Genomic DNA, 25,070 nt, shown 5'->3' with positions numbered 1-25,070 from the left:
GTGATTGGAAGGCTGAAGGTGCCGTTGAGAAGCTCTACTGAACTGTGTCTGCGGTTCCAGTGTCAGTCTGCTTTGTGGTGAGCACAAAAATGCTCTCCTCAGGAAAACCACGAGAAGGACAGTTTTCCTGTAATGCTGAGAGGAAGACAGTGAGCCTCCTTCCTAGAACTGCTCATGAGCAGAGGCACGAGCAGAGGCACGTCCACAGTCACCGCTGACTTGCAAGCTCTCCAGAAAGTGTGGTAGGAATCAGATGTTTTCTTAAAAAAAAAGGTAACTAAAGAAGAAAGAAAGAATGCCTGGTTTCAGCTTCTGGTAAGTTAACTATTAACCACCCTGTCAGTGTTTTATTACTGTTGTGCTACAGTGAATGAAAATGTCTTGAACCCTCCAGAAATTTAAATAGAACCATATTCAATGTAGTTATTCATTTCAGGAGAAGTGCAAACGCAAAGGGGAGTAACATGAGTGATTGAGGAAGTCAATTACTTAATCTATTTCTGTTTTTTTAACACCGAGCAGAACTTGCAACTTGTAAAAATGCAATTTGTAACACTTACCACAGACTTTGGCCTCTTTTAAAACGGAACGCCTATTACTTATTCAACAGGAAGGTTCAAAGTGCTCATGGGCTCTTATCGAGCAAATGAAACCAACACGCATGGAACACTCAAGGCTATTTGTTCAATAAAAAGTTGCTACTTGTAAGAACATTATCTTCGGCATTTAACTTCGATGAGAAAACTAAAAAAAAAGATACGGCTCATAATCATGACCTTTGGTGACTAGCTGCAATATCGCTGGCTATTTTTACACCTTAGGCAACGAGCTGGTTGAGCAATGTGTTTTCCTTGATAGCAGCCCTGAGTTCAGTTATGCAATTGAAAAGTAAAAAAGCAGAGATTAGAAACTGTAAAAATGGCGTTGATTTTAGTGTTCTTCATCATTAGGAAGTAGTCTTATGCACTAGGTAAATTCTCTGAGGGAAAGTCATAATTTAGTACAAGAACAAAACATACAAACAAACAAAACATACGAAGTATTACTTTATATACTTTATTTTGTAGACAGTTCAAGTAAGGGGTTCCTCTCTCATATTGTGATGCTGGAAAATGTTGTAAAATTCCTCATCTAGGTATGACAATCTTTAGTGTCCTGTAACATGAACCACCACAGCCTACTAGCATAATAGATTAAACTTCCTGCACACTGAAGCTCTTTCCAGACCCATAGCCTCTTATCAGAACTCAGATCCCACCCATGAATAGCAGCTGCTGCCCAGTTTTTGCTAGAGATGCAGAGTCTTGAACTTTTCTCAATGGCTTATCTTTCAAGTGTGTTCTGTTAAGATAATTTTCACTCCCCCAAGAACATACAGGTTTCTGTCAGTGAGAAAACTAAAGGGATGCCGTAGCATCATAACCTGAGAATTTCTACTTGTCAACTTGAAATTTCGACTTAAAAATATAAAAGTGCGACTTTTAAACAGAGAGGAAAGAACAGCAACTGTAAAGAATCAATACCGTGGATTGCATATGTAGATTATAGCTTGAGATTATATGACTATTGTGAAAGCTTCCATCCAGATTACATTCATTCCTGATTTCTCAATTTAAATTGGCATAAACGTCATCACCAAGTCCCAATAGTATTTTCTCCTGTAAAGTCCTGTAAAGTTTTCTGCATTTTGTAGATTTTGAGGCACAATGCATCCGCCTCACATTTGCATTTGCTGCAGCTGCATCATGGAAGTTTTAAAGTGGCAATTTTGAGTTTTTAAATCGAAATTCCATTTTTTAAACTGAAAATTTGTAGAAAATCCCCCAAAGGTGTGGCTCCCAGGAATGCCACTCACACGCCAGAATCTCACCAGGAAACCCACGCTTAATAGATGTCATTGTGTTTTACACCTGCTGTTTAAAGACCAGTGTTAACCTGTACAGTAAAGCTGTGATGTGCAACATCCTCATGTCTGGTAGTTTAACGCTGTGTTTAGTGCAGTTGCCACACGTGGTATTTCAAATGTTATGTTGGGGGAACATGTCGTGCAAATAACAATGGTATTTTATTTCTAGTTCAGTGTACAGATCACAAGCCTGAACACCGCTGAAGAGATCTGTCTAGATACCTACCATGTGTGCCTGCCAGACTGTCTGCATTGGAAGCAAGATGGTAATCTAATGTAAGATGCTTGGAAGACCAGTCTTGCCTTGGTGTCGAATGCCAGCGCAGTTTGGGTACACACTACAGCATATTTGATCCGTTCCATAGAAGTATAAAGGAAAGGCTGATGACCTGTTTTAATTTGTGTGAAAAGTATGTTTCCATGAGAACATGAACCTGCATTTCACATTTGTTTCTTCAAACTGACACGTAAGGGAGATTTATCTTGCGAGGGGTGTTTCATTCCGCCAAGGACCGCACCATCCATGGGCAATACTCCCTAGCTATTCCCAGGCCTTTTATCAGTGGTTTACCCCAATGGAGATAATAGTGCTTTATTTAGACCTATTTAATTATATTCCAATAAACTACTGTATTTCATGTTCCTCTCTTTTTATAAAGTGTTAGAATATACCTTGTGTACTTGGAAAGAGGCATTGTGATCTAGAATGGCCTGACGGATCATCTAACTGACATCCTGGGTCTTGAAAATGGAAGACATTTCCATGAAGAAAGAAAATCGTGGCTCCAGAGATAGAGGATATTATTCTGGTCAAATGATGAGACAAGTTAACACCAAAGCTGGTAAGATGAGGGTAAGAGCAACATACACCGGATCCGTCCCTTCCTCACCGACTACTCGACTCAGCTGCTCGTCCAGTCACTGGTCCTCTCCCGCCTGAACTACTGCAACTCCCTCCTGGCCGGCCTGCCTGCATCCACCACCCGTCCACTCCAGCTTATCCAGAACTCTGCGGCTTGTCTGGTGTCTCTCTGCCCCGATTCGCACACGCTACTCCACTGCTCCGCTCCCTCCACTGGCTCCCGATAGCAGCACACATTCAGTTCAAGACTTTGACCCTCACCTACCGCTGTCTTGACCACACTGCACCAAGCTACCTTCAGACCCTCGTCTCTCCATACATCCCCTCCAGACCACTGCGCTCCTCCAGTGCCAGAAGACTAACTCTGCCTCCTCTCCACTCTCCTTCCTCCAGAGCCGCTCCTTCTCATCCCTGACCCCTAAGTGGTGGAACGACCTGCCCACCGAAGTCAAAACGGCAGAGTCCTTGACCTCATTCCGGCGCTTACTCAAGACGCATCTCTTCCGACAGCACTTGTAATATTAGTCCTCTATCCCTGCTAGATAGCACTTCAGCATATTATGCTCCTTGCGTTCTTGATTGTTTTCCTCCTTGCTCCCTTTCCCGCAGCCCTAGCCTGTAACCCTACATCTTGACAACACTTAGCTTTCACCGTCCAGGATGTAGGAAGTCTCTTACTGTACTTGTGTAAATTGTAATTGGAATTTGTAAAATGTATTATTTTGAATTGCTATGTTTTAGCTAAGTTGAATTTGTAATTATTTATGCCTTGTACTTCTCTGTATTTTTGCACTTATGTTGTAAGTCGCCCTGGATAAGGGCGTCTGCCAAGAAATAAAAATATTATTATTATTATTATTATTATTATTATTATTATTATTATTATTATTATTTTTATTAAGAGAACAGCTGTTTATGCCCCAGTGGAAATCAGTGATGTAGGCAGGGTGGGAAAGTAGGGGGCCCTCATCGAGCTGAAGCAATGTGTGGTTTGACACACACATTGCAAACTAACAAACTGGCCTAACAAACAGCCCCAAGGCCTTAATTGTATTGAGTCTTGCAACCGAGGTCTCGCTGTAATTGGGTGATTGGCATCAGCTAATCCTCGACCAGTTAATTCAAAACAGAAGACATTAGGAGTAAGTTAATTAAAGGAAAATGAGTTAAAGGGAGGGACTAAACCTGTACTTGAGTGGTTCTGCCAACAGATTGGATAGAGGGAGGGCATCATCCTGTGATTTATGACCATGTTCAAAGGCCAGAGCTGTACAGTACTTGATAATATGTTCAAAATCTTCCACAGTCAGGGCTGCTTTGGTCATGGATGGTAGAATGGCTGTCCGTCTCCTCTTGGTGCTGACTGTGGCAGTCACCGCTGCTGCCCAGGGAAGTGAGCAGGAGGCCGAAGCCTTCCTGACCCAATTTGACCAGGAGGCCTCGCCGCTGATGTACCAGTACTCTCTGGCATCATGGGCATACAATACCAACATTACCGCTGAAAATTCACAAAAGCTGGTAAGTCTGCTTACAATCAGAATATATTATACTGCAACTGTTCTTACCCATGATTACCTTGGTCAGTTTAACTAAGGATTTGTGGACTTTTAAAATTGTTTTAGTGCCGTCACTGGTCTATACTACAGAGGACTGTGGTAAATGCTTCCAAGGCATGTTTACTAGAGTACACCATTGGTTACTATTTGTCTGGTGTAGTAAAGTTGTCACAGATGTGGTTTGGTTGTGGTAGACACAGAATGCTGTTGTGATGTGTATTCAATGTCAAATTGATGCTGGTATGATGTGAGATAGAAGCTTCAGTGTTTTTAGGGTTTAATACCCTTTCCATGAAAGTTAGAATTTTACATTTACACACATTTATTCTATCTATGAATGTATTTTTAATTGAAACACATCTGTAATAAATATGTCTGTAACAGTCATCATATAATCAATCAATCAATACTGTTTTCAACACTATTCAGCAACATACTTAGACATGACTGGTGCCTCCTGCCTCCCCCTACAGCTGCATCAACCACTTTCTCAGTTTATAGAAATGTATCCATAGTTATTGTGGAGGTGAAGCAACAGCTCCCCCCTCTGTCCTTCTCGGATGTGCTGTATATGCTGAAGTCAAAGTCTTGTCTCTCCCTGCTGGTCACACTTTGTGGACAGCTGACCTGATTGTACTTGTTCACTGACTGTGACTCCCTTAACCGTGCTTTCAAAATATGCAGAAATGTAAACTTACGATGAGTGTTTGCTTTGAGTTTTCCAGGCAGGCTTTAGAGGCCATTATTTAGACTGTGTTGCTTTTGCTTTCTGCAGAACGAAATGGGAGACAAATGGTCTGCATTCTACACTCAAGCGTCAGAAAATTCCACTAAATTTAATATTGAGCAAATGACTAACGAGACCACGAAACTGCAGCTGCGATTACTGCAAGACAAAGGATCGGGAGTGTTACCACCTGACAAACTGGCTCACGTATGTCACACCGAACAGCCCCGTCAGGAGATTCCTCACCTTCTCTCGTTTGCATCATGAATACAGTTGTACCTCATTCTTTCAAAACTTAAAGGAGAATGTCTTAATGTCGATCACTTTCTGTAGGGAATAGGGAAAGAGTTTATTACCTCTAGTGAGGTCAGGTTGTTTCTCATGAAATTCAGTAGCAAACAGTAACATTACCCTTTTGTGTGATCTTATCAGGAACAGGCACCGGTTATTCACCTCAGGATACTGTACAGCCTAGTCAGCTTCTTATTGATAGAAACAAATTCCTGCCAAAACTTAAACACTTATGATCCATCAATAGGAACTCCAAGCCACCGACAGTAAAATGCAACAGCCATTATTACTCAGAACTAATACTCAGAAGATCTAGTGCAACATGTCATACTTCTTATTAGGACATAATATTATCATACTATTATATTTAATATAATCTAGAGAAACAAATTATGTAATATGTTACTCTTGCTTAACACTGTTATAAGATACATTGTTTGTTCTAATTACAGCTCAATAAAGTCTTAAACGAGATGAGCACCATCTACAGTACTGGTACTGTATGTAAACCTGAAGACCCATTTGATTGTCAAACTTTAGAACCAGGTAACACATCGCCTTCTGCTTTGCTGATTTTTCCGGCGCTGAAAAATTAGCTATTATAAGATTTGCGTATGTTCATATGCTCCGCTGCTTTGTGTAATGTGTGCCTGCAACACACACATACACTGACACAAACACTAGTAATTTAGATGCAGGTGTGTTGTGTGTTTTGGCTGTTGCAGGCTGGCCTGTGATGACCAGTAATGCCTAGTGAACATCAAGCTATATAGGCATGACGATACTTTGTGTTACAATATTTATTAAATACGTGAAACATGATTACTGGCTATAATGGTGGCATGACACTCCTTGTTATGTTACAGGTCTGGAGGCCATTATGGCCAAGAGCACTGACTACTACGAGCGGCTGCACACCTGGGAGGGCTGGAGGGTTGCTGTGGGGAAGAAGATGAGACCCCTTTATGAGGACTATGTGGACTTGAAAAATGAAGCTTCAAAGATGAACAGTAAATACCTCTATTGTGAATTTTGAATATCTGGGATAGGGACAAGTGTGTACATGAAAATATGCTCAGGTTATTGTCCATACATGACTTTGTTAACATGATCACAGGTTATATTTTGTCAACATCAAGTTTTATTTTTATTCCGTATCGATTTAATTAAGATGCTTCTGGCACATTTTACGGTCTGGTGCATTTTTTTTCTTCCATTCTTCTTGGCATCATACACAGGGATATAATGGCTACAGTGATGTATTTTAATGTTACTGACCTACACCCATCAATACATATAATACATATGGTTGTGTGTGTGTATATATATTTATATTCGAGTTATAATGTATGTGATTCTGAGCTTTCATTCTTTAATTTCTTTTTTATTTACTTTCTAACCAAAGATTATGCCGACTATGGGGACTACTGGAGAGGAAACTACGAATGTGAAGATACTGGGGATTACAAATACACTCGAGATCAGCTCATGCACGATGTCCAGCGTCTATATCAGGAGGTACAGTCGGCTCATTCGCATGAACGTGGCATTCTTGTGGTTTAGGAGTCCGGTCATTCCTGTAGGCTTTGCCCACACAACCCCCCACACTCTGTGAATTCAGTGGAGCTCGTTGACCGTGAGAGTACACAGTATTCCAAGCACATCATTTTAAAGTTTAATCAGCATGCCCGTGTGTTTTATGAGGGTTTTGATGTTTCAGATCCTGCCTCTGTACAAGGAACTCCACGCCTATGTGAGAGGTAGACTGGCAGATGTGTACCCAGGTCACATTACCCCAGATGGGGGCATTCCAGCTCACTTATTAGGTAGGTCAGTGGTGGAGGTGTGCGTGTGTTTTACTGTTATAGCACTTGGCATCAACTGAACAATAGATTACAGATTTGTAGAAAAACATGTTGCTTAATCGATAATAATAACACACTGCTTAAAATAAAATGACAAATACTGCTTATGAATTATCAGGTGACATGTGGGGAAGGTTTTGGACGAATCTATACCCTTTAACAACACCCTATCCAAACAAAGAAGATATTGATGTATCCTCTACCATGGTCGAACAGGTAAGTCATTGTTCTAGTCATGAACACACAATGCTTTAATACTCAACTCATCTATTAGAAACTTACAGGATTTCCTTTTTGTTACAGTGAGGGAAAAAAGTATTTGATCCCCTGCTGATTTTGTACATTTGCCCACTGACAAAGAAATGATCAGTCTATAATTTTAATGGTAGGTGTATTTTAACAGTGAGAGACAGAATAACAACAAAAAAATCCAGAAAAACGCATTTCTAAAAAGTTATACTTAGTAATTAGTGGCAAAACCCTTGTTGGCAATAACAGAGGTCAGATGTTTCTTGTAGTTGGCCACCAGGTTTGCACACATCTCGGGAGGGATTTTGTCCCACTCCTCTTTGCAGATCCTCTCCAAGTCATTAAGGTTTCGAGGCTGACGTTTGGCATCTCGAACCTTCAGCTCCCTCCACAGATTTTCTATGGGATTAAGGTCTGGAGACTGGCTAGGCCACTCCAGGACCTTAATGTGCTTCTTCTTGAGCCACTCCTTTGTTGCCTTGGCTGTGTGTTTTGGGTCATTGTCATGCTGGAATACCCCTCCACGACCCATTTTCAATGCCCTGGCTGAGGGAAGGTGGTTCTCACCCAAGATTTGATGGTACATGGCCCCGTCCATCGTCCCTTTGATGCGGTGCAGTTGTCCTGTCCCCTTAGCAGAAAAACACCCACAAAGCATAATGTTTCCACCTCCATGTTTGACGGTGGGGATGGTGTTCTTGGGGTCATTCCTTCTCCTCCAAACATGGCGAGTTGAGTTGATGCCAAAGAGCTTGATTTTGGTCTCATCTGACCACAACACTTTCACCCAGTTCTCCTCTGAATCATTCAGATGTTCATTGGCAAACTTCAGACGGGTCTGTACATGTGCTTTCTTGAGCAGGGGGACTTTGCGGGTGCTGCAGGATTTCAGTCCTTCGCGGCGTAGTGTGTTACCAATTGTTTTCTTGGTGACTATGGTCCCAGCTGCCTTGAGATCATTAACAAGTTCCTCCCGTGTAGTTCTGGGCTGATTCCTCACCGTTCTCATGATCATTGAAACTCCACGAGGTGAGATCTTGCATGGAGCCCCAGAGTGAGGAAGACTGACAGTTATTTTGTGTTTCTTCCATTTGTGAATAATCGCACCAACTGTTGTCACCTTCTCACCAAGCTGCTTGGCGATGGTCTTGTAGCCCATTCCAGCCTTGTGTAGGTCTACAATCTTGTCCCTGACATCCTTGGACAGCTCTTTGGTCTTGGCCATGGTGGAGAGTTTGGAATCTGATTGATTGATTGCTTCTGTGGACAGGTGTCTTTTAAACAGGTAACGAGCTGAGATTAGGAGCACTCCCTTTAAGAGATTGCCCCTAATCTCAGCTCGTTACCTGTATAAAAGACACCTGGGAGCCAGAAATCTTGCTGATTGATAGGGGATCAAATACTTATTTCCCTCATTAACATACAAATCAATTTATAACTTTTTTGAAATGCGTTTTTCTGGATTTTTTTGTTGTTATTCTGTCTCTCACTGTTAAAATACACCTACCATTAAAATTATAGACTGATCATTTCTCTGTCAGTGGGCAAACGTACAAAATCAGCAGGGGATCAAATACTTTTTTCCCTCACTGTATGTTATCATTCATGAATTTGTATTGTGTTGGAGGAAAAACATACCTTGATCATGGAGATGCCACTAATGACCAACATATAAGCAATATAATCCATTGAATGCAGGAAAAAGTTGACATTGAAATTATTTTACGTAATGCGTGACCCTATGTCAGTAGTCTTTTGTTACTGTGTCACATTTAAGTTTTTTACTTCAGTGCTATGAATGTCATTTGACTTTTTTTAACCTATAAATAGACAATGATGTGTAAAGACAATATTTGGAGTTTTTCCATTCAAACTCTTCACAATGCCATAATTATCTTATAAATCCCATTTTATGTAAATGACAACAATATATTTTCCCTTTCTAAGGGCTGGGCAGTAGAGAGGATGTTTAAAGAAGCAGAGAAATTCTTTAAGTCTATCAGTCTCTATGAAATGCATCCAAATTTCTGGAACGATTCCATGCTTGTGAAACCTGATGATGGCAGAAAGGTGGTGTGCCACCCGACTGCCTGGGACATGGGCAATGGAGAAGACTTCCGGTAACTAGACCTCAAATGAATTGTATTACAGTGAACACCACTGTGATGTCATCACTCGATATGCTCTTTTGTCCAGAACTACAAAAGTGGTCAAGCTGTATATGTTGTTGTTTTGTCAATTATTGATGCACAATTTTAATTTACAGGGTGATTTTTACAAATCTTCTTGCCCTACAACAATGTTTGCTCTTGAATTTATGAAAGTAATTTTAAATGTTTAATGGTGAAAATATCCATCTATGCAGTCTCCTTTCCAGGTTACATGAGGGTGGTTTGTTTCATGGCATTATCACGGTGTTTGTCAGCCATACGTCACCACACTGAGCAGATGGTTTGGTGGGTACCTCTTTTACTTTAGACAGATAAGTATTTCTAATCAAGTCTTTGTGTTTCACCGGCAGAATTAAAATGTGCTCAAAGGTGAATATGGATGACTTTCTGACAGTCCATCATGAGATGGGGCACAACCAGTACCAGATGGCATATGCCAATCTGTCCTACCTGCTGCGAGACGGTGCCAATGAAGGTTTCCACGAGGCGGTGGGAGAGATCATGTCTCTTTCGGCAGCCACCCCAAAGCACCTGAAAGCGTTGAACCTTCTGCCATCACATTTTCAAGACGACAATGGTTTGTGTCTTGTTGATGCTTTCGAATGTGCTGTGCCTGTATTCCAGCCATTGAGGATATTTGTTTCAGCTTCACAATGTATAATTACTGAGCATTTATGTGCAAAGTTACAGTAGAAGCCTGGAACTGTCTGGAACATCACTCTACAGTAAGACTCACGCACTGGGGTTTTTCCTACTTTTCTAGAGACTGAAATCAACTTTCTGCTGAAGCAAGCGCTGACCATTGTGGGAACGCTGCCTTTCACCTACATGCTTGAGGAATGGAGATGGCAGGTGTTCAATGGGAACATCCCAAAGGACCAGTGGATGAAAAAGTGGTGGGAGATGAAGTAAGTTTCTCTCAGCCTGTATGTTACTTTAGAAGACTCATCAATGGAGTCTCACGATTTTAAGCCTCCAAGTTATTTATTATTGCAGTACATTTTAAGAACCCAAACATCTTCAAATGTGCAGCTTTTATTCACACAGTATTTAACAGACAGGTTTAGGCATAATGGAGAAGATGTGCACATGGTATGGCTAGGGTATAGATATGATACAAGATAGTGTTGTCTCCTGTCTCCTCCTATATCACTGGGATTTTGTTATTTCTTTAAATTGAAATTCACTATAACATCCACTGTGTGCATGGAACTGTTAACCTTTAACTACTTGTAAGCTGAACGTACATTTAGTGCTGATGCAGTATGGCTGAACGTGACCATTTTTCTCAACAGGAGAGAGCTGATTGGTGTGGTGGAGCCTTTGCCTCGTGACGAATCATACTGTGACCCCCCTGCTTTGTTTCATGTCTCCAATGACTACTCGTTCATCAGGTGACAGTTTGCTCTTTGTTCACTTTTCCAGGAATTTCACAAAGGAAGATAACATAAAACTACTTCTTGAATATTAAATACATTCACAGGTTCAGATGTATCAAAGAGTGATGAGAGAGAGAACCTGTCAACAGATATTTCAGTGCAGATATCACAGAAACAGTCATATTATTTTGTCTTCATTCATTAAAATCATAAAATGAGTTGTGATTATTTAGTATTTTGCTAAAACCACCCAAATTCATTGCAAAGCACCTTTAAATCCCCACAAAAAGAACTTCAGATCACAGATGGCTTGTATGTTCATTGCTTAGACTCAAAGACAAAACAGTATTAATTCTGAATTTATTTGATTTTTTAAGATTTTTGATGATGTATAATTGTCTGCATAGTTCATTCATTTGTGAGCATGAATTTGAAAGTGGTGTGGCTGAATGACAAAAAATAATTATTATTGCATGGTTTACAAAACAAACATTAATTATAAAAGCATGTGCTTGAATTAATAACCCAAGCTCACTAATTAATCTTATGTTTTATTTTACTCTGTAATCTCTTGACTCTTTGATTACATTCCTCTTAAACCCTTTAGAACCATCTAGATCAAATCATCTTGTCTTCATATATAGACACATCAGTTAAGGAATCATTTTTTCTCACAACAGCATTCATCTTTATTTTGTCTTTTTTCACACATTATGAAGATATTTCACCAGGACAATTTACCAGTTCCAGTTTCAAAAGGCTCTGTGTAAGGAAGCAGGAAACACAGATGATTTGTATAAATGTGATATCACCAACTCTGCAGCTGCTGGCAACAAACTGAGGTAAGCTATTTTTTCTCCTTCAGTTTTTCTATTTTATAATGAATATGATTTATTTACTTTAAAAATACTGTACTGTACTGATAATTTTAGAAACATTAATTTCATAAACATATCTGACATTTAGTCCCAATTGAACATACATACTGATGAGTCTGAAACTCTCCAGTCACAGTGGATGCATTTTTAAGTTCAGCAGGCCTTCAAATATTTGCTGCATAAGGGCTTCCTTCTGCCAAATGATTTTTTCTGTTTCTCATATGCAGTGACATCAGTTTTAAGATACCACTGGTAACATAGACTTTACATCTTAAAATTGCCACATTTCCTAGCACATTTTTGATCATAGCTTCCACAAAATATAAATTAAACAAATTCTTAATAATGTGTTATGATCAAACCCCGTGCCAGAACTCTGGGGTCCATAGCAAACGCAGAAGAGCTTCTTCAGTAATTTAGATGGAGCCCAAAATATCCTGCTGCTAATGAGTAGATTCACTACTAATCTGGACCTCCAGTGTATGGAAATCGCTTTAAATACCACTTTTAAAAAATGACATCAATACAGACAGGCTTCTGATTATATTCTCATTGCACCCCCTCCCTGCAGGGCAATGCTTGAGTTGGGAAGATCAAAGTCGTGGACCCGAGCACTGCAAGAAGTAACAATGGAAACCCGGATGAATTCCCAGCCCCTGATAGAGTATTTTTCCAAACTGTTCGATTGGTTAAAGGAGCAGAATTCTCAGAATAACAGGCATGTCGGCTGGAGGAAGCAATGGGATCCTTGTACGTATGCATTTTCAGTTCATACAGAGAAACGTTGCCCTGGACTGTTATTGCTGAGCATAAATACATACATACATACATACATACATACATACATACATACATACATATGTGCATATGAGACATAACTGCAAAGCAAACATTCATCCATGATCTTTGTTTGACTTCTTAGAGAGCAATGATTAATCATAATGATTAAGAACAGCATTTTTGCTGTACTGAAATTGTTACATTAATATTGTGCTGCTACTACTGCTACAGTTGTTGAAAGCAATGATGTATATTTATAGTTTAAACATTAACAAAAGTTAATCAATAAAGTCGTATCAGTTGACTTTTCACTCTCTCTCTCTCACACACACACATATAATTTTTATTATTCTATAGCATTTATTTATGTATTTATGTATTTATTTTTCTTCCATGTAGATTCATCAAATGCTTTCAAAGTGAGAATTAGCCTGAAGACAGCACTGGGAGATAATGCAGTAAGTAACTAAATATCGCTCTGGTTTATGCACAAAAGGGAACAAATCTGCTTTGGTTACCAGTTAAGCAACAATAAATATCTGAAATGTCAAACAAAGCAAATAGTCCTAATCATGTCTTATAAATGTTGTAAAAGAAAGATGTTTACCGCTTCCTTTTCTAACTGTATCATCTCAGTCGTTCTCTAGGAGAGAATTATGTTTATAAATCCTCTCAAATGCACTATAGTCTTGTTGTGCTCAGTGACAGAAAACATTTTTCTTTCTGTCCATGTACCAGCAAAAGCGTTTCATCATGTATTCTGGTGTTATGGAAATCAGGCCAAATTAGTGAAGTTTTGTGCAGAAAGATTGGTGTAAGGACTTTCTGTAGGCTGCCATTAAGCAATAATTTGTGTATACATCTTCCTATCCCATACTATTATGTTCTCAAATTCATGTGTAATTTATTTTACAGTATCAGTGGAATGAAAACGAAATGTATTTCTTCAAAGCAACGATGGCCTATGCTATGCGACAGTATTACATGAAGGTGACTGGGCAAACTCCTAAGTTTGTGTAAGTGTCACGTCACGACTTCATGTGTAAACTTTTGATACTCAATGAAGACTCTTAACTGAAGGATGCATGATTTCTTAATTTAAGAATAATATTTAGCAATCAGGCTCAGAAACTATTTTTATTCTTTAACATGTCTCTGTTTGCAGAGTAAAATCTACACAAAAAAATACAGAAATGAATTTAAAACGCTGCACTGTAACTCATACCGATGATGTAAGAATTAAATGAATGTAGCAGTTCCCTGACTGAAATGTTTATCATGGGCCTCGCCAAGACGTACATGAATGTTTATGTTTTTCTCAACTTTTAGGTCAGAAAACATCCAGACATACGACGAAACGCCTAGAATTTCCTTCTACTTTGTTGTCATGAATCCGGACAATTTAACCCAGATTCCCAAAGCAGACGTGGAGGCTGCTGTGCGGTATGATTTCTTCTCTAAACGCCTCTTCCCTGGTCTGTCACATAGTGGGCACAATGGTTTCCATTAATAGACCACAATTTTGCTCCACTGCACTCAGAGGCATACAAATATCAAAACCAGGGCACATGATATCCAACTATCAGTCCTTCTCATGGCACTCATGCAGTTTCTCACTAGTACAATAAGTTATGTTTTTTGTCACGATGTATACAATGTTATGCCCAAGAAACAAAAATGAATAAATGAATTGCTCTGTTACAGGTTGTCAAGAGACCGCATCAACAGTGCTTTTCTGTTAAGTGACAAAACCCTGGAGTTCGAAGGTCTCCAGTCGACCCTGGCTCCGCCCATAGAGCAGCCCGTGACCGTGTGGCTGGTTGTGTTTGGGGTCGTCATAGGGGTGGTGGTGGCTTTGGCCGTGTACCTGATCATATCCGGAGTCCTGACCAGGAAGAAGTAAGTATAGCACACTGCTGGATGAACTTCAGAGATCTTATGTCTGACAGAAAATATTCAGCATATACCTCACCACACCTTTATGATAAAATACAATTTATAATCTACCAAGATTGTTGTTTTAACCATATAACCTCCATTTTGTATTGTGTGTCTATGTATGTATTGTTAATGGTTAGTTCAAGGACAGCCTGTTGTCAAATAATACTTAGACATGTTATAAAGAAATCTTAATTACAGTACAATAATGCAAAACCACTCTGGAAACCAAGACTCTTCCATCAAGTACTTTGTCTCTAAATTGTAACATGAACATTAACAAGACATATCTGTTAATGGAAGAAGAAAGGTAATGTTCAGGTGTTCATGTCTTGTAAGCGATACAAATCTATTCCATTTCCTTTTGCATAGAAAATTAAGAGAACAAGAAGAAAAAGATGCATCAGAAAATCCTTACAGTGAAGCACAAGAGAACAATGCCACGCTGAATGGAGGATTTGTTCAGGAGGACAATGAACAAACAGGACTGTAATGCCAACACTTTTCATAAGAATTGCTTCTAAAATAGACTAATGTGATATGAAAGGCTTCGATGGAATTGTGAATGCAAAATATGTGCAGGTAATTTATATTAATATGCATATATACACTCACCTAAAGGATTATTAGGAACACCTGTTCAATTTCTCATTAATGCAATTATCTAACCAACCAATTACATGGCAGTTGCTTCAATGCATTTAGGGGTGTGGTCCTGGTCAAGACAATCTCCTGAACTCCAAACTGAATGTCTGAATGGGAAAGAAAGGTGATTTAAGCAATTTTGAGCGTGGCATGGTTGTTGGTGCCAGACGGGCCGGTCTGAGTATTTCACAATCTGCTCAGTTACTGGGATTTTCACGCACAACCATTTCTAGGGATTACAAAGAATGGTGTGAAAAGGGAAAAACATCCAGTATGCGGCAGTCCTGTGGGCGAAAATGCCTTGTTGATGCTAGAGGTCAGAGGAGAATGGGCCGACTGATTCAAGCTGATAGAAGAGCAACTTTGACTGAAATAACCACTCGTTACAACCGAGGTATGCAGCAAAGCATTTGTGAAGCCACAACACGTACAACCTTGAGGCGGATGGGCTACAACAGCAGAAGACCCCACCGGGTACCACTCATCTCCACTACAAATAGGAAAAAGAGGCTACAATTTGCACAAGCTCACCAAAATTGGACAGTTGAAGACTGGAAAAATGTTGCCTGGTCTGATGAGTCTCGATTTCTGTTGAGACATTCAGATGGTAGAGTCAGAATTTGGCGTAAACAGAATGAGAACATGGATCCATCATGCCTTGTTACCACTGTGCAGGCTGGTGGTGGTGGTGTAATGGTGTGGGGGATGTTTTCTTGGCCCCTTAGTGCCAATTGGGCATCGTTTAAATGCCACGGCCTACCTGAGCATTGTTTCTGACCATGTCCATCCCTTTATGACCACCATGTACCCATCCTCTGATGGCTACTTCCAGCAGGATAATGCACCATGTCACAAAGGTCGAATCATTTCAAATTGGTTTCTTGAACATGACAATGAGTTCACTGTACTAAACTGGCCCCCACAGTCACCAGATCTCAACCCAATAGAGCATCTTTGGGATGTGGTGGAACGGGAGCTTCGTGCCCTGGATGTGCATCCCACAAATCTCCATCAACTGCAAGATGCTGTCCTATCAATATGGGCCAACATTTCTAAAGAATGCTTTCAGCACCTTGTTGAATCAATGCCACGTAGAATTAAGGCAGTTCTGAAGGCGAAAGGGGGTCAAACACAGTATTAGTATGGTGTTCCTAATAATCCTTTAGGTGAGTGTATATAAATATAAATATATATGCATATAAATATATATATAAATATATAAGTATATATATATATATATATATATATATATATATATATATATATATATATATATATATATATATATATATATATATATATATATATATATAATTCTGTTATAAGCAGTTAACTAAAAAAAAAACATTTAAAATGCAAACATAACATACTAAAAACAAATAAATTATTATTACTACTAATACTGCTACTACTACTACTACTACTACTACGACTAATAATAATAATAATAATAATAATAATAATAATAATAATAATAATAATAATAATAATGATTTAGCTTTGTATTTTATAATTTTTTGACAATTGTACTGACAGATGTTCTAATTTCTGCTGATTCTGGCAGAGCTGAATTTGTAGACCTGGGATGTTTTAATTCCATTATTGTCTAGTTAAAATTGCCTTCCGCCACCCAGGCCAGCACAGTACAGCCATGCAGGCCCTTTTCAAGTGTGTTGTTCTGACTGTGTCTTTTGGAAATAAAATCCTGATTGATATTGGTACAAATACAGTGTGCTTTTGTGAATAGAAGATTATTCTAAACTCATATTTTTTCCTCATTGTCTCGGGACAATACAAATTATGCTAAAAGACACAATGAACATTCCTCTTCTCAATCATTAATTTACTGCACTTTGATAAATTGTCCTTATTCTTATAACTATTAAAAATTATTTAACTATAACTATTATATAACTATTAAAAAAAGACAATGAAAACCTAAACACATGCATTTGCATCTCTATCAGGCAGTGTTTTTGTTGTTGTTGTTGTTAGAAATAGAAGTAGAAATAGCAAGAAGTATTTTCAAAATCATTATTAATTACAGAGACATGGAATTCTAGACAAATATTAGATTTTAGATTTATCTAAAGCTATATTAACCATTTACATGAGATTGCAAGCTGCTGGCTGTTCTGTCCTCTAAATGTTAACTCAATACACATACATACAGATTTCATAAATATAAAGTGTATTAACTGAGCTGACCTTCCAAACAGAACGTTTCTATTAAATAACAAAGCAGATTTATATAATGTTTTTGATTTGAGTATAAAAAAATATGAATTTGATTTGATAACATTAAAAACAAATTGTAATAAGAAAGTATAAAACCTAACCTCAATTTACAAACATACAATGAAAGAAATGTTGCCAAGAAGCCAAAATTAAGCTTATTTTACTGTACTTCAAATTGTTTAAAATGTTTAAAATGTAAAAAATCTAGTAGTATTAATGGGACTAAGAGCACTGAGGCATATTCACAGCACAAGCTTCAATCATATTTGAAACAGAGAACAAACCATTGAATTAACCTGCATCTGCAGATTCAGGAAGGTGAATGTCTACCCCCCACAGACAATCACCACAGCGATTATTTCTTGATTACAATGAAGAAGTGTCCGTCCTTTGTGTTGGGTGATACCACCACTCTCTCTCCTTTGTCCTTGATGAACCACCCCGGACAGTTGGCAGACTCGAAACTTCGAGAGTTTTCTCCACTGGCTTTCATGTAGAAGACAAACGGCCAGGTTTCTGGGTTCCCACTCGAAATCTTCTTCAGTTTCTCTTTCTCGCAGGTCTGAGAGGACAAAGGAATGAGTTAAAGCACATTTAATCTGTTTCTTAGCTTACAGTTTATAGCTCTTTAAGTCAAAAATAAATAATTAAACATAACACAAGAATACTACTATTACTACAACGATTATTATGGGATTACAGTATATATTATTTGAAACACCAGTTGTTAGACAGATATAGTGATGTATGTTTTTTCGATTTTACTATTGAAACTTAGGTAATATATGCATAGTAGGTGAACCCTAAAATAAAGTGTTACTGGAAATAAAATGCGATTAAGACAATTAAGTAAAAGTACTTACATCAATTCTAAGAGTAACCTTGCCACGCTCAATACTGCATTTCAGAAAGCAATTCGAACTGGTGAAATTCAGGGTAACTGGGGTTCCTTTGAATTCTCCATCTACAACGTCACTTTTGTAGTAATAGAGAGTCATACTGGCTGAAACATGAGAGATAAAGATTGTCGTCAAGAGGTGAATGGTATGGGATAGCATAAGACACGTGTATGAGTTAAAACCAATGACCTTTTCAGCACGGAAGCATATGGTTCTACAACACATCCAAATGATTTTGGTAGTAGCAGTAACACATTACATTAGTTTCTGAGGTAATGATCCTATATTAATAATATGATTAAGCATGTCATTCAGGCTAAAACCATCAATGTGAAATGAAACTAGCACGCCAAGACAATGAAACAGATCTATGAAGTTAAACAAAAAGGGAACATAGCCTGGCCTGAGTAACTTTTGGATAGTAAACTTCCGATTCCTGGTTCCTTATTTTCACCTCCTATAAACTGTGTAGTAGTGTCATGTCATGTGGCTGCAGTCTAGAGGGAAAGTCCAGTTGTCGATTTCATGTGAGTCTGAGGAACCCTTTTACTTTTCACTGACCTGTAGGGATTGGTTTGAAATAAGGCCTCATTGCTGCACAACTTACTTATATCTCCCCTGTGAATCTAGAGAGAGATGAGCTCTCACAATATTATACTTTATCGATTTAAATGATTTGACTCTGCCATGTACTATATTTAAAATAGATTTGCGTGTGTTCAGATTTGAAAGCCACATCTCTGTATGCCTGCTACACACAGCAAATATACAGAGTGACAAACCTACGTCAAAAGACTGGTACCCTGATGGTGGGGGGCTTGTACACTTATCTTACATGTATATACATTACATTGTTATTTACTGAGCCCCATAAAGATGCTATTTAACACAACAATAACATGACATCACTCTTGAGGAACTTTATTACCCACCTGCATTTCTCGATGGCCGGATCACTGGTATGTTAGACCATTTTTGAATGTAATGATCGTAAAAAATACTTTGGATTATAATATTATCCTGAACCTTGTCCTGCAACAAATTGCAGGGGCCTCTGGAAACTAAAAAACAAAGGAAAATTGAAAAATAAACATAGAAAACAAGCAATCAAATAATGTTTAGATAAATGTTGTAAATAGAAAATGACATTTATCATTAAACAGCAGCTTCCTGAGATGTTTAAGGCTATGTCAAGTATTGTTTTAAAACAAAATCCTAAAAACAAAGAAAATACTTCTTAGAGTACTTTTCCCTTACCAAGTTTCACTTTACTGGATTCTGACACCACTACGACCTCGTTCATGGTGCAGGTGGTGCAGTCACGACACGGTGGTCCTGGCAGGTTTTCGCAGCCCCGTCCCACCATCACCGAGATACTGGTCCTCCTCATGGACACCAGCAGCAGGTTTTGGACGTCGCAGTCGGGGCTCTCCTCACCCAGGCAGCAGTCATCGTCTTCTCCGGGATTTCCCTCCTGTTCGCTCAGCGTTTCTCCCTCCTCCGTGCTGTTCTTATTCTCCATCTCTAAGCTGATTTTCAGGAACATATCCTCCTTGAAGTACGGCTTCATAAACATCTCCCCCTCACTCGTTTCCTCTCGTCTGGTCCGACTTTGCTGGTGCACCGTCTGGGAGGCCCATCATTGATGGACAGATAGACAGGTAAACGTAGATAAAATGTGTGGAGATTTAAATGTTTAAATTCTTAGGCACTATCTCGCAACAACTTCCTATTTCTCATGACTTTACTTAAGGCACACAGATTGTGCTGACGATGCTCCGATTTCTACAGGAAATCATGTCTATTTGATTTCGGTTTGATTCAGGGCAGGAAGGATGGAAACCCCAACACATGACTGAATTATCTCTTCAAAACTGGTGATTATTAATTGGGTGTGGACATTTACTCTAACATTGTGTTATACTCAATAGAATCTGCAATCGATTTACTTATCAGTTGATTAATATATCACATGAAAAACGATTTTGATGTTTTGTTATTTCATTTTCATTCTCTGTAGAAGTGGTTGCATTTTTACTCTTAAATCATCAAAGTTTTTTTACTCCTGTAAAATGCTGGGGACGGGATACTTGCTTCTCCTACTTCCACTCTTAAAAGGTCTGAAGACAGGCATTTACCAGTGAGACTGAACCTTCACTGAGAAGTTTTGCAAAAGCTTCTGGTGGCAGATCCTCCAGATTTGATCCATTGATCATCAGCAGTTTATCACCATTCCTGAAACGAAAGTGCCATCAGCCGTGTTCGATGGGAGTATCGGTTACATTAATCCATTCCAGGAAACATTGAACATCAAATGATCAGACAAAAGCATAATTGGTCGACCTTTGTAACTTTGTAATGTATTCATTGTAAGTAAGTAAAGCAAGTCAAGATGTTTGCTAATAGAATCATTTGTGAACATGATTCAATGTTTAGGCCCTTACCGTACAAAAGAGGCATTGATCTTGTCCTCTGTGTATCTCACCACGTTTTCTACTTCATAGTGATGCTTTCCATTTTCTGTCTTGTGAAGTATGCAAATTCCCCCGTTCATAAAAGTATCCTGAAAAATGAACACATATTCCTGAAATGCCCAAGTATACAAGATACACTTGAAGTCCGTTTCTCCTCAGCTATAGCATCAACCTAAGATGGATTTTAAATGAAACACGCTTTCTTGAATGTGAATTTAAAGTCTTTTATGATGTCAATAACTGACCCACTTCCTCTTTGAGTGGAAACAGGTCATATTTGGAGACCACAGGATGTATTTTGTTATTGAGGAAATCACATTTAAAGCAGTGCTGCAAATCTGCTTTCTGGTTAATTGATTTTGTATCACCTACCATATATTGTAAACAAATTAATGTAATTATACACACTTCTGGATATAAAAATAACTGTGGATTATTATAATAATTGTAATGAAGTCCGTAGTAAGGTACCCCAGCCCTGTCATTATGCAAGTTTACCATGGTAAATTTAACATGTGGGTTTTAACATGGTTTTATAAGGTTTTACAATATTTTATAATAGTTTCATGTGGATTGAACATGCCTTCACTGTGCTTTACTCAGCTGGGCCAGGAGTAAAGCATGGGGTGCCACAGCAAACATGTACTATGCTGTATCATGGTATTCCCATGATGAAGTGTAATAAAACACAGTAAAGGCATGTTGAACCCATAGGAAACTGTAGTAAAAGTATGGCCAAACAATCACACAAAAAAACTGCAAAAATCCTATGGTCGATTTAAATTAGAAAGTAGACCTCAGGGCACCAAGTTTTTGTGTTTTATTTTCACCAATTACCAAATTAAACACCTAACTGAGCTAGAAGTGTACATACTCACAAAAAATACAATGTAAATAATGTATATCAGAAATTAGTGTCTACTTCCAATTACTAGTATCAGTGAAAACAAATTACTTTTTTTTCTCCTCTGTGCCTAATGGTTTATTTTATGTTGGTTTACTTTAGTTTATTGAAAGTGTCAAGGATTATTTATTTATTTATTTAGTTGTTGTATGTTTATCATTCTGTAAAGCACTCTGTGGATACCATGTGTATAATGGTATATACTATACAAATAAACATTGATTGATCAATTTAAGGCATCCGAGGGTTGGAGCCCTGAGCTATTGTTTGTGAAGACTAGAAAAATACAAAAAATGCATACTGCACCTGGGCCATGTTCATCTTGTTTCGTCAATTATTGTGATCTTGGCAGTGATGATTCATTTCCTGAACTCCATCGCATTTATAGGCTTTTCATTAGCATGATGAAGGTTTCACACTTCTGCTTCTTTGCACAGAGCAGAAGTTCAAACTATGTGTAAGGGACATTCACTCATTAATTTTGACCAATAGAGGAAATTACCATTAATCATTCAACTAGAGTAGCTAGAAAGAGATTATAGATGTTTTTTCTGTACCATAATACCTTCCCCAACAGGGAATTGTCACAGGGATTTTCATTAGAAAATATGTGAAAGTTCAATTTTTAACAAATCAGTTGAGTGTGAGTATTAGATTTATTTTGAGTAAAGAATGAAGGTATGAAATTAGCCCTTAAGGATGCACAGACATGTCCCTGTTAGTTTTATTGTCATTAATTCAATCAGGTGAGCATGCGTGTAATTGGTCATGTGTTCTTGAAGTCTGGCAGCATTCACACAATTATGAGCAATGTCCTTTACATATATTTTGAGGGGAAATAAAACATGCACCATGCGTTGATATGTTTTAATATCTTAAAAATGATATAAACAGACATGAAAAACACAAACATAACAACTTAAATGAATTCCCACGAACAATACAATTCAAATATGTATAAGTAATGCAGTGGAATAAAAAACTGTCAGAATACATTGACCTTAAATAAACTTTAATAGATATATGTAATCTGAGTCAAAAGAATAACCATGTTAAATAAATATGAGCTTGTATAGTTATGTGTGTTGAGCATTTCTCATCCAAATCATCATTTTCAAACACATTTCGTAAATGCTGTTTTTGCATGTCCTCCAGTTCAAAGGCAGTGGGATAAAAAGGTTTCAAGTTAGTAATGTGGACAGTTTTAATATCCAAACCACTCTCCTCAATACAACTTGATAATTCACAGGACCTAGTTGTGCAACACGATATAGCCAACTTGGCTGAAAAATCATGCATGGCTCTAGAAAGAGGATGGCTGCGCACCCATACTCGATCCTCTAGGGCAAACTAGACATCGCGCCTGTGCTTATCATTGCTTTTCTGCCGGGCCTTAGCCTTCCTTACATTTACCTGCACCTGCTCTTTCACTTGAGAAAGTCGCTGTATGGTCGGGTAGGCAGGATGCCCGGGATTCACAGAATGTCCATTTAAAGCTAATTCCAATGGCCCTCTGATTTGTCTACCCAAGTTTAAACCAGTTGATTCCTGTGTACGGGTATTGATGGCAAATATCCCATTTCTTGTGCTGAGGTCCAACATAAGAAGCAATCATAGGTTAAGGGTGCGATTGACCCTATCCATGAAGTTAGTCTGCGGATGATAAGCAGTTGTCAATTTCTGCACCACTTTACATTGCTCACAGGTTTGATTCAAGACATGGGACACAAACCTCGATCAGAGACCAGAAATTGTGCCGTGCCCCATCTAGTAAATATTTCTTGAATTCGCACTTTAGCAATGGTTTTGGGAACAGCTCCACCCATTTTGTATAGCAATCTATTATAGCTAACAACTGGGTATTGTTTCTTGAGCTCTGGGGCAAGGGACCCATCAAATCAATACCAATCATCTCCCAAGGAGAAGTGGCTTCAATCTGCAGTTTTCCTGCCGGCCTACAATTTTCAGCCTGACAAGTTTGGCAATGACGTACATCTGTCCAGATCTTAGGCCAATAGGCAATTGCGGTGATTCTTTTGAGGGTTTTATATCGAACGAAATGGCCACTCATTATCATGGAATGCTCTTAATATCTCCACTCGAAGAGATGTATGTATGTAAATCTGGTAATGCACTCCACCATCAGCCAATTTGGTCTGTCGATACACCTTATCCTCCACAGGTTTCAAATTTTCTGTGGTCTCAGACGACTCTATGGCTGCTTCCCAGAGACTCTGATAGAGTTTCTGAGTCTCTGGATCATTCTGCTGGGCTTTCCAAGCATCGTCACAAGAGAAGGGGAAAGGAGGGCAATTATGAACATTTACTGAATTTTCTGGCTGAATCCCCAGAATCACTCCATCGACTGTTTCCAAATAGTGTCTCAATCTCTCCAATGCCCAAACCACTGCCAAGCACTCACCCTCTATAATAGCATTGTTTTGTTCAGGTGCAATTAGAGAGCGACTGGTATAAGCCAACACTTCCTCCGTACCACCAGGTAACATTTTAAATAAAACCACTCCTAAGCCATAACCACTGGCATCAGTATATCCGACAAAGGGATAGGACAAGTATGGATGTCCCAAAACTGGAGAAGACACCAGACTCTGTTTTAAACTCTCAAAAGCACATTGATAAGCAGTTGACCAGTTCTAGGTGGCAGACATCTCTTATGTCTTCCTAACATTAACTCCTAATACTCTTTGTAAGGTTGCCGGAGCATTTATTAAACCAAATGGCATAACATTAAAATGATAGAGTCCTTCAGGTGTCGCAAAGGCAGTTTCTTCTGGACTCGCTCCTGCCATCTCCACTTGCCAGTAACCACTTCTTAGATCCAGAGTAGTAAAAAAAGTGGATCCAGATAGAGACTCCAAATTTCAGACACTGCAGGCAACGGATATGAATCACTAACAGTCTGTGCTTTACGTTTTCGATAGTCTATACAGAACCTGAACATACCATCTTTCTTCAAAATCAAAACCGCAGAGGAACTCCAAGGTAACAGAAAAGAAGAAATAACTCCATCTACAAGCACATCTTGAATTAAGTCCTTAACAACCTGTTGCTTTGTTGAATGTAACCTAAGGTTTTTGTTTGATTGGTAGTGCATCCAGATGGACTTTACCAGGTTGAAATGGATGCTTCTGGCTTTTAAAGACGTAACTCTTGTCTTTAAGATCAATCACCAATTCAGTTGCACTTATAAGTCTAGTCCCAATACCAACACAAAAGCCAAGTTGTCTTTAGATAAAATGGCAGTTGGGAAAGGCACTACCTTTCCATGTAATGCAATGCAATGTCTC

At 38.7% G+C, this 25,070-nt stretch overlaps 2 protein-coding genes across 2 annotated transcripts; one reads left to right on the top strand and one right to left on the bottom strand.

The window, feature by feature from the left end:
• The first annotated feature begins 4 nt into the window (after positions 1-4).
• Positions 5-15,594, top strand: ace2 (angiotensin I converting enzyme 2). The gene is made up of 20 exons (XM_066705838.1): positions 5-315; positions 2,076-2,182; positions 4,075-4,286; positions 5,100-5,258; positions 5,795-5,888; positions 6,209-6,352; positions 6,748-6,860; positions 7,063-7,168; positions 7,326-7,423; positions 9,404-9,576; positions 9,978-10,204; positions 10,391-10,535; positions 10,923-11,021; positions 11,726-11,848; positions 12,456-12,634; positions 13,064-13,122; positions 13,580-13,680; positions 13,994-14,107; positions 14,369-14,563; positions 14,975-15,594. Exons 3-20 carry the CDS (start codon positions 4,092-4,094, stop codon positions 15,093-15,095), a joined length of 2,445 nt encoding a protein of 814 aa, XP_066561935.1. The 5' UTR covers positions 5-315; positions 2,076-2,182; positions 4,075-4,091; the 3' UTR covers positions 15,096-15,594.
• A 1,673-nt stretch (positions 15,595-17,267) lies between these two features.
• Positions 17,268-22,150, bottom strand: LOC136750781 (uncharacterized). The gene is made up of 7 exons (XM_066705841.1): positions 22,069-22,150; positions 20,829-20,947; positions 20,523-20,619; positions 19,642-20,011; positions 19,317-19,445; positions 18,349-18,488; positions 17,268-18,047 (listed from the first exon to the last, which is right to left on the bottom strand). Exons 1-7 carry the CDS (start codon positions 22,081-22,083, stop codon positions 17,841-17,843), a joined length of 1,077 nt encoding a protein of 358 aa, XP_066561938.1. The 5' UTR covers positions 22,084-22,150; the 3' UTR covers positions 17,268-17,840.
• Between the last annotated feature and the right edge of the window lie 2,920 nt (positions 22,151-25,070).

The sequence above is a fragment of the Amia ocellicauda genome, chromosome 6 (assembly GCF_036373705.1).
Source record: "Amia ocellicauda isolate fAmiCal2 chromosome 6, fAmiCal2.hap1, whole genome shotgun sequence".
In the NCBI taxonomy this organism is placed as follows: domain Eukaryota; kingdom Metazoa; phylum Chordata; class Actinopteri; order Amiiformes; family Amiidae; genus Amia; species Amia ocellicauda.
The sequence above is the reverse complement of the archived record's forward strand: the minus strand, read 5'-3'. Positions and strand labels throughout refer to the sequence as shown.